This window comes from Triticum aestivum, chromosome 4A (genome assembly GCF_018294505.1).
Source record: "Triticum aestivum cultivar Chinese Spring chromosome 4A, IWGSC CS RefSeq v2.1, whole genome shotgun sequence".
Lineage (NCBI taxonomy): Eukaryota > Viridiplantae > Streptophyta > Magnoliopsida > Poales > Poaceae > Triticum > Triticum aestivum.
The window spans coordinates 742,308,418-742,318,897 of NC_057803.1; the positions used below are offsets into that span (position 1 = coordinate 742,308,418).

General features: G+C 50.2%; 2 protein-coding genes across 2 annotated transcripts; both read right to left on the reverse strand.

The window, feature by feature from the left end:
• Positions 1 to 5,842: 5,842 nt before the first annotated feature.
• On the reverse strand, positions 5,843 to 6,925 carry LOC123083543 (putrescine hydroxycinnamoyltransferase 1). Its single transcript, XM_044505563.1, has one exon. It carries the CDS (start codon positions 6,755 to 6,757, stop codon positions 5,843 to 5,845), a length of 915 nt encoding a protein of 304 aa, XP_044361498.1. The 5' UTR covers positions 6,758 to 6,925.
• Positions 6,847 to 8,276, reverse strand: LOC123084513 (uncharacterized). Its single transcript, XM_044506077.1, has 2 exons — positions 7,899 to 8,276; positions 6,847 to 7,423 (listed from the first exon to the last, which is right to left on the reverse strand). Exons 1-2 carry the CDS (start codon positions 8,274 to 8,276, stop codon positions 6,935 to 6,937), a joined length of 867 nt encoding a protein of 288 aa, XP_044362012.1. The 3' UTR covers positions 6,847 to 6,934.
• Positions 8,277 to 10,480: the final 2,204 nt, after the last annotated feature.

Below are 10,480 nucleotides of genomic sequence, written 5' to 3' on the forward strand. Positions count from 1 at the left end.
CCTCGCCCGCCTTCGTCGGCATGCAGTACCCTCCATACAACTACTCGCCGCCTGCCTCCTACGCGTCCACACCGACGCCCCATCTCTACCACGGACCACTACCCTTCTCGCACCTCGGCGACACCGACGACACGGGAGCCGACATGGACGACATCATCGCGACAGGATCGACCGCGGCCGCCGGGTCTCCCGGGTTCGCCACCCAGGACGAGGTAGTGGACCTCAACGGCGACGTGGAGGCCGAGCTCGGCTACGTCTACGGCGACGACGCGCAGGAACCCGAGGAGGAGGAGGACGAGGAGGAGGAGGAGGAGGAGGAACCGGCCCCTGTTCCGACGAAGGGGCGCCAGAAGAAGAAGAAGAAGCGGCCGTCTAGGTCAGGCGAACCGCGCATCAAGTGGACGTCCAAGGAGGAGGAATGCCTCGCTGAAGCATGGAAAGTCGTCTGCCTCGACCCGACCACCGGCGCGAACCAGAGCTTGGACACGTACTGGGACCGCATCAAGGCCGAGTTCGATGAGCGGAAGCTCGCCGACCCCTACTTCAAAGGCGTGTACATGCAGCGCGGCTCCAAGGCGAGGGCGAACCATTGGGGGCGTATCCAGTTGGCGTGCAACAAATGGCATGGAATCGTCGAGGAGGTCGCGGCTCGCCCTGAGAGCGGCGCCAGCATTGAGGATCAGGTACGCACGCCGTTCGCCCGCATATCTTCGTCCCCTACGCCCGCCGTCCGCCAACTGTTTGTCTCTCCGCGCAGCTGCTGCGTATGTTCGCCATGTATCGGGGCGACAACCAAGACGCAGACTTCAAGCACCTCCACGTCTACAAGCGCATTGACAAGTGCGAGAAGTGGGCGGAAGTCCGGCGTGCCCTCGACAAGGCCAAGGAGACATACAAGCCAGACGCGATGACTCCGGGCGCGTCAGAGGGACGGCCGGACGGCCACAAGTTGGCAAAGAAGGGGAAAAGTGCCGACGCGGCAACCGCGCGAGTGCAGGCGTCCATCGAGCATTGCCTCGCCGACGCCCAGGCCCGAGCCGTCCTACGCGAAGAGAAGACCGAGGCGCGGTGGTCGTTGCTTATGAAGAACAACGCCATCAAGCTCGACCTGCTCCGGACGAACGTCGCCGCGAAGAAGAGGAACACCGACATGGCTTTTCTGATGAGCGGGGCGGACATTCTCCAGAGCAACGACGAGAAGCTCAAGGCGTGGTACCTGGTGCAGCGCGGCCTCATCCTGAACGAGCTGCCGACGGCAACGCCGACGACACTGATGACGCCCACGACCACACGGACGCCAAGCCCGGACGGCGCCTCTACATCGCCACCCAGCAGTACCGAAGCCGCGCCGACGCAGCCCTGCGACGAAGCAGGTCCGACACTGACGAGCCCGCGCACGCCGACTCCGCCAACGCCTGGAGCCGACCAAGCCGAGTGATTCGTTGCGCACGGCGCCCCTCTGTTTTTTGTAACGCCAGACTACGTCTGATCGCCGGATTTGCGGCGTCTTTTGAGAGCGGGAACAACCAAGTTTGAATTCCCCGCATCCTGGGGCCGGCGCATGGGGGCGTGACTGGGAGCTAGGTCGCCCCCAGGGGCCGAACTAGCGCCGGCACGCCCCCAGGCCGCTCTATTTAGGCGCCCTGGGGGGCCAAACGGCTGGAGATGCCCTTACTGGTCTGGCTTTGGTGAGAAAAAAAAAGTAGGAGAGGAACAGAGAGATCGAGAGAGCTACACATCACTGAACCCTTTGGATTCTAATGCAAGGTTGAATAATTTTGTGTGTTCTTACTGTCTGGGATAATATGAAGTTTTTTGGCTTATCGTTGTGCCTTCAGTTTTCGACATCGCTTGGCTGTACACCGACGACTTTCACCGATAATCCGTCCACTCATACTCGACTGTTAGCCGAACTTGGTCTGACCTGCTACAGTGTCATCAATTTGCATCTGACATCAAAGACTAATTAATTTCATATGTTCTTTAGTATATGCTCTTTAAGCTCTGAACAAGTCAGTGCCTGAAATACCACATGTACTCATTACAAGATGATCTTCAGGAAAGACAATAATGGCAAGTAGCGATCAAATGAGATAAAGCTAGCTCAATTTTTATCTAGGAAGAACAGCTGCTGTCTGACAGAAAAATATGACAAAAGATAAACTAATATCATGGTGATGACATTAATTGACTATTTTGTAAGTACCAATAGAAGGTGATAAAGGTAGCTAAATTTGTGTCCAGAAAGAACAGCTGTTGTGACAGAGAAACGAAAGCTAAATATACCACTATATACCTGTTCGCGTCTATCAATTTAATTGTCACGAGTATTTCTAATTCATTCATCTTACTTCTTCATAATACGCATATACTACTTTTGTTCAGGTATATACTACTCCCTCCGTCAACTAATATAAGAGCGTTTAAATCACTAAAGTAGTAATCTAAACACTCTTATATTAGTTTACAGAGGGAGTACTTTTTATCACTTTTACTTCTTCTCACTGGATGCATGCATGCTTCTCCGCACAGGTTTCCCTAAATTCAGTTTTTTGGTGTATACTTTCTCCTCATCAGTTAAGTATACGTACGACAAGACAGAAAGAAACATATACTGTTGATCGATACTGAAATATCATATGGAAGATAGCCCTCTCTTCTATACCCCTTGTGAAAAGTAGTATACTATCATTTCAAAAGAAAACACACCATATACTCATTTTTGATAATGAGTACACACTGATCGTGCCCCCGACCTAGGGTTCCTCCCTCCCTCCCCCCGCCGTCGCCGGCCGTCCTAGCCCCCGCCGCTGCCGCCGGTCGCCGGCCGCCCCCGCCCCCTTCCCCTCCCCCCTCCCCCCATTCCCCAGGATCCGCTCCGCGCCGCCTCCCCGGGAGGTGGCCGGGGCGGTGCGAGCCCTCCTTCCCCTTCGGCCGCCCTCGTCGCGCCTTTCCTCCCTGCCGCCACCGACTGGCGCCCCCGGCGCGGGCCGGGTGGTGTTGGCGGCGGCGGGGCCTGCCTGTCCCCGCGCGCGCGGCTCCCTGCCCGGGGCATGGAGGCGGCGGCGGTGCCCCTCAGCCTGATGACGGCCCGGCGTCCCGGCGCGGTGGCCGGCGGCTCGCTCGGTGGTGGCGCGGCCCCTTGGCGGCGAGACGACGTGGTGGCGCTGGTTGGCCGGTGGCGCGCCCTAGGCCCAGATCGGGGCCCGCGGGCCCCATCTGGGTCCTAGCGGGCCGGCCCCCGGCGTGGCTTCGTCGTCGTCTGTGTGGTGAGGTGGTGGAGCAGCTCGGACGGGGGGCAGCGACGCCGACGGCATGCCTACTGCGGCGTGGAGGCGGGAGTTGTCCGGTCCTCTGAGGGCCCGGACGGGCCTGTGGGGCCACGTGCCCGGCAAGCTCCCGCTTTGGCGTCCGTCGGCTACCGTCGTGGATGGTGGAGGTGGGGCCCTCCAGTATGCTGACGGTGCTGCTGCCCTAGTCCTGGCTCCCCTTCTTCGTTGTGCAGGCCATCTTCGCGGTGCCGTGGTGAGACAGCGTGGGATGCTTCGTGTCCGTGTGCTCAGGGTGGTGGTCAGTTTGGTGGCGAGCTTCGGAGTGCCTGAGGTGGAGGATGGGATCGGGAGAAATCCCTGTTGGCTTGGCCGACACCGACGCGGTGGCGCCTGAGGGTGCCATCGGACCTTCCTGGAGGGCGTCGGGGCTACCCTTCCTCTTTCCTCGCCGTGTACCGGGGGAAACCCTTGGCAGCAGCGTCGTCATCGTCGCGTCCCTTCTTGGAGGTGTTGATTGGTACCGGCGCTTCGGAGTCTCGGAGCTTGGGGGACGATCTCCGGTGGAAGCAGCGGTCGCGAGGCTCCGTCGTCTTTGTCGATCCGCCGTTATCGGCATTTGTTTCTTTTCTTTTTTCTCTTTCTTTTCTTTTGGGCGTGGTTGTGCTGCTTCCGTCCCAGCACCTATCGTTGGTTGTATCAGATGTTTGCTTTGTAATACAAAGCGGGGGGAAACCCTTTTTCTTAAAAAGTACACACTGATCATTATTGCCAGTATCATAGGTATATACTCTGAGAATAGTTGTATATATCCCATTTGAAAAAAATAGTATGCATATACTCCTGGCAAATTACTGTATATCATTTAAACGTTTTTACGTAATACCGACTGTCTAGATACAATAACTAATTAGTATTTTAATAACTTGGATTGCATGGCTTGATCACTCTGCTTGGGTGTTCTCTTATGTATGAGTTCACCATGTGTGGGTTAACTTTTTTGGGTCTTCTAACTCTCTGGGATAATTTGCATCTCTATTTGTGCTAATTGGCAAGGTGCATGAATACTGATTTATCCAAGGTTTTGATAGAGAAGTTGCAAGAGCTTTGATCAAATATTATTTTTTATTATTCCTTCTTGGTTTTAGACAATAAAGTCGAGAATCTAAATCCTTCTACTGTATGTGTACCTGTAATAGAGCAACACTTGGTGCAGCTAGCTGCAGCAGCGAGGACCAACTTGACTTGATGGGGATACAATTACCAAGAAAGAATCATACTCCTGTATGATCCAAGATATTGCACGAACAAGCTTGGGTGGATACAATCACCAAGAAAGAATCATACTCCTGTATGACCAACTTGACTTGATGGGGAGTACCTGAACTTACCATTATGCATTGCACGAACTACCAAGATATTGTATCTTCCTGTATGATCCATAACTCATAGACATGAGTAGCGATGGGATACTATTTGGTATGGACAACATCATCATCTTGCAATTCTAACATGTATTCATTTAACTTATTTATCCACATAATAGCGATGCATCTTACGTATCTGTCTATTGTATTTGAATCCAAAATGTAATTAACTCCTTAATTTGCCTTCAACAGGATGAGCGATCTGGCATGTAAGCTTAGCTCGGTGGTTCAGATTATCACTGTTAGTCTTCTGGTCGTGGCAATTTTTTTAGACTTCTTGAGGTAGCTCAACCAATCTGGTGTAAAGCTATGAAGGCATTTTGCTTGGAAACAATACTAAAAGGATACCTTAACTTCATTTTATCCCCTAGATTAGTATAAGTATATTGAGTCCCGTTTATTTAGATGTATAGGTTGCATGACAGTTTTGTTTAAACAAGTTTTTGGAGCATTTAGCAATTCTCACATATGTTGTTAGCCATGCACTTGCTTTTCAAGATACCATTTCCAATCTACTTCATGCATGCACTTTTTATTTCATGTCGATAACACCGATGCTTCCCGAAATGTATGAACGTGATAGATAGATAGATAGATAGATAGATAGATAGATAGATAGATAGATAGAGAGTATGTAAGCGATGGAGCATGATGTGGCTTTGTACCTTTGGACTAGGGGGCAGTGGCGGAGCTTGGGCTGAATTTATGGAGGGGCAAATGGGCTGGAGGGGCAAGAAACATGCTTTTGGGCTGATTTTAACTCGACATATGGGCTGAATACTAGGGGATATTTGCTAACTTTCTCATGGGTTGGGGGGGCAATGGCCCAGGTTGCTCTCCACAAAGCTCCGCCACTGCTAGGGGGTCTGTTTTTTTTTCCGTTGCAACGCACGGGTAATTTTTGCTAGTATATAGTCAATCTAGCTAGCCGGCAATCCTGCTAGTTTATGAGTATATAATAATTTCGTCCAACTTTAAAATTCTTAGAAGTATCTGCTACATTTACATCCCAGATTATCTCCCTTGGCTAAACACCTGAGCATATCATCAATTAATACACTCCGAGACATATGTATACAAATAATTAGCTCTCCATCAAGTGAAACAAAATCATTGGACAGAAATAATGGACCTATATATAGCCGGCTAGAACTTGGAATACACCTTGCTATCGAGCTTTATATAGAACAAACGCTGGAACTCCTTGAGAATTGCAGCTTCTATGGACATGGACAGGCGCACGCTGCCATCCCCCCGCGCGCCGTTCATCATGAGCACGAAACCTCGGCGGTTTTGTTCGGCACGCAACATAGCCAACGGCTTTCCCCAGCCGAAATCCACATCGTACAAGGGCATGCCGAGCCAGCTGACCACACACAGGTCCGTCGCTGGCAGAACGCCGATAGCCGGGCCGTTGTCCCTTTCTGCCAGGTCGAGCTCGAGGTAGTCTACCGCCGAACGCACCAGCTCATCGTTCACCCGGCCGAGAGTGCCTCTGATCCGGTGCGCGACGTGGGCCAGATCGCGCGAGACGACGTCCCATGTTTTGTCGGCGACGCTTACTTGCAACATCGCGTTGCCCAAGTAGCCGTCCGGGAGCGGCGGCGCAATGCTGCGTCGGAAGTTGGCCAGGAACTCGAGGCGCGTCGTGGAGTCTGGCGGAAGCCGCCGGGCTAAGCACATGCACCGCCACATGTATGCGCTCACGGCGCTGAAGGTGCTCACGCGGCCGCCACCACACATGTGCTTAAGAGCGGAAATTTGATCCTTGCAGAGGGTGAAAACCTCGTTGACGACGACAGGCCCCGGCGCCGGCGGCCGGGACAAGTTGGTTGTCTTGAGGCAGAATAGGGAGAGGGTGTCCGGATGAATAATGGGTGGGTCGCGCGCGCACAAGAGTGTGCGGTCAAGGTAGGGGAACTTCACCACGTCCCGGTCGCCATCCCTGGAGAAGGCTGACCATGTCTGGAAGAAGTGAAACGCGGTAGTGCCGTCCATCGCGCCTTGGTGCGTCGCCGTCCCTAAGGCCACTCCACCACACTTGAAGAATGTCACCTGCATACATTAATTTGCATGTCGCACATATTACTTGCTTGCTGTAAGCATGTTTGTGCTATTGCAATATGCTAGTTGATTTGGTGAGAAAGAAAGAAAAACTAAGGGCCTGCTTGGCTTGGATCGAGGATATTTCTTTGTGTGCTTTTGCTCTTTCAGTGCCTACTTAAGAAAGAATCAAACTCAAACCTGGGTGGCGCACAGGATGTCGGATGAGTCGTCCATGCAAGGAACAAAAAACCTCCTTAGCTTTGATGATGGCTTCAAGTCGCGGAAGTCATCGATGGTGAGACGAGAGTAGGCCACAAGAAAGAGCATGCCCTTACCGTTGCAGTCGATCTCCAACCTGCCATGGACGTCCACCCTGAGCCGCCCGGCCATGGGGTAGAAGGCCACAAGAGCCTTGCCCAGCGCACTCTTCAACCTAGTCACGTCAAAGAAGTCTTGGGCACTGGTTTGGTCGACACAAGGACGGTAGAAGTGGATGAGTGGGGTGTAGCCTCTTCTGGCCAGCATGATGTCGAGTGGCGAGAGCCAGATCGCTTTTCTTGGTGTGTCTGCGGCCGGCTTTACAAAGCAGGACTCTACCACCCGCACCCCCTCCTCACTGGCGGCCATTCTTCCTCTTTCTTGCTCTCCTCTCCCGTTCTCTTTCTTTCTTCTAGTGCTACTCTGATGGATATGGGCACCGAGCAGCAATGATTTAAAGACAAAGATTTTTGACATATATGACGATAAAAAAAAGTCAATACAGCTCGGCTAGATCGGAATTGTGGGTCCAATCCTTACGCCATGACATTGAGATGCTTCTTCTTTATTAAAATAAAAATAAAGGTAGATAAAGGCTGCTGGAGCGTCGTTTTCTTTCCCTACAGCGATCATGACACTATGTCGATGTCTGGTATTAGTACCTTTGCATCTTCAAAGCCCCAAAACCCCTCTTCAATAGATGATGTAGATGCAAAAGATTTTACATCTCTGTCTCCCGGACATGTAAAATACAGCACCTCACGTTGAAAATTTGCATCTCTGCCGACTGAAGATGTAAAAATGGCAGTCGCGCATCAACCGCCAACTACTGTTCCATTTCCTTCCCCACCCATCTTCTCCTCCCCGCGACCCTGCCGCACTGCCGCCGCCCACCCACCGGCCGCACCCCGCCGTCGCTGCCCCGCGCCAGATTCGTGCCCTCCAGCACCTCCGCCACCCATTGCGCCACGTTTCGATCGTTGGCCGCCACCCCACACAACGAATTGGGCGTTTTTTCGCCGCCGCTCGATTTCACCGTTGCCGCTTGATTGCGCTGTCGTCGCTCGATTCCACCACCGCAACCGCCCCACCCGCATCCCCGCACTGCCACCGCTCGATTGGACCTCCGCACTGACCGCCTCGACCGCCGCCACCCACAGCCCCTCCTGCCGCGTACCACCGCCGCTTGCAGCCCCGCCCTCCGCCCCACACCACCACAGCAGACCCACACCACTGCACCGACCACCGCCTGCTGCCCCGCACCGACCGCCGCCATGCCGCTAAAGAAGCTCCCAAAGAGCAAGACAGGTTCTTCGGCATGCGGGCGAAGTCATCGGCCATTTTGACAAGGAGTTCTCTGATACTTAAGAACTTAAATTCTGTACAACATTTCACCGCCGATAATTCTTACATAATTAAAGTTTGACTCCGTAGGTTTTACCGTGAAGGATCTAGCATTTCAGAAAATCCCATGAGATCCAATAGTCACGATGACCTCTATAAGTCAGCAACTATAGCCTCCAACAAGTCTCTCCTTCGTTGGCGACATCCGCATTCTACTTTACCCAAAAACTTGCTTCGCTCACGTAATAAAGACACCTCGCCTCCTCCCGTTTGTGAATCATGTCAAATAAGAAAACAACAACCATGTAAGCTATTTCCCTGTTCCACGTCTATTACTAGTGCACCTTTTCAAATAATTCACAGTCACTTCTGGACTTTGCCTAGCTATTTGTAGGTATGTGGGCTACCAATATTATCTCGTTCTCCTTGACGATTTCTCCCAAAGAAAAGGAAATGTTTCAAAATACATCACACCACCTAGGGGTAATTACCCTACATGTCTCATATACTACCACGTGGTACTATATACACTACTTTATCATTTTAGATATGCTAATGTACTATATATAAGATATTTCAAACTGAGTTACATGAAAAATGGTTTAATTATATTTGTGAAATATGTACATATTTGTACATAAAAAGGAGCATACATAAAATACGATACATATTACCTAAAAAGTAGTATATATTCTACCTAAACATTCTTATATACTACAAACTACCGTACATACTCTCCGATTGTATAAATACTACATACAACATACAAAACTCAAATGACGGTAACTACCACCGGCGGTAGATAAAATTTGTCCTATATATGGATTTTAATTATTTTTCACCTTCTGGGATACCACCCACTGAAAAAATAGCGTGCTATAGTGTCGCTATGAATTGTCTCACTAAGTAAATCGGTGTACAATGTCTCGCTAATAGCATGCTATAATGCGTTATAGCACATTAATAGTGTATTTTAAGGGGCGGCACTATTTTTTATAGCGTGCTATTTTTTTCTTTGATATCTCCCATTCAGTGTACCATGTGAGCTTAATGATACTCTCAAACAAAAACGAGTACAGAACTTTACATATATATTCTCTGTCACAGTGGAGCACAATAGTCGTCGGTGGAGTATCCTTTTCAGATGTACATGGCTCCTCCCCTCAAAAAAAAGAGTACATGGCCCCCCATTGGCTGGATAAGTCACCGATTGATTTGGCATATTTTACTCACTACACCTTGCTAACCACCCTCGTCTCTTCTAGCTTTAAAATACAGACGATCAAACATCTTGCAAGTCTCTAAAAAAATGATGAAGTCTTCTTAATCATCGTTAAGCTCTGGCCTCATGTGAGTTCGATGGTTGGCCCGTCCCAGTCTCCACCAACTCTTTAGGGAAAAGTAAGCATCTCTTTGGAGACTGGCCTTTCAAACATTATACTCCCTCCCTCCTAAAATATAAGTTAAAAAATGATCTTACATTTTAGGAACGGGAGAGTAGTTCATTATAGAGGTCAACAAGTTAAGTTGTGTCTCAGAATCTAACATGGCCAGAAAAGAGAAAGCAAGGAAAAAAAAGGTTCAGTGTGCAAATGGCACGAACCTTTTTATCCTTATCGATTGAAATGAGGAGTAGAGAGCTATTCAGATTAAAAGATCAAACAAACAGACAAACAGCTCTACACAACCTTTGTTCCACAAAAGCCCCACCTACGAAGCGACGAACTACCACTAGCTGAAATCCCCTTCCTTCTCAGCCCCTTTCTCCTCAGTCCACACAGAAACAAATGTAGAGCCGGTGCCAAGTTTTAGGAGTGACAAGTTTATTTAGTTTTAAACTTATTGGAGTGAGGACGGAGTTATGAATACGTATCACTCGAAGTCCAAAGAACAGCATCTCAAGACTCAAGTCGTTGGCTCACTCGAATCTGAGTCTTGAGGTATATTCAATTTAGTCTTCTTGGATACCACCTCATTGATCAGTGTACCACGTGAGCTTAATGATGCTCTCTAATCTCAGAGGGTTCAAAATGCAAACAAAAAACTAGCATTGTGTCCTTTTCAGACGTTTGTGGCTCCCCATTGGCTACATAAGTCACCGATGGATCCGTTGATCTGTCATATTTAAATCACAAG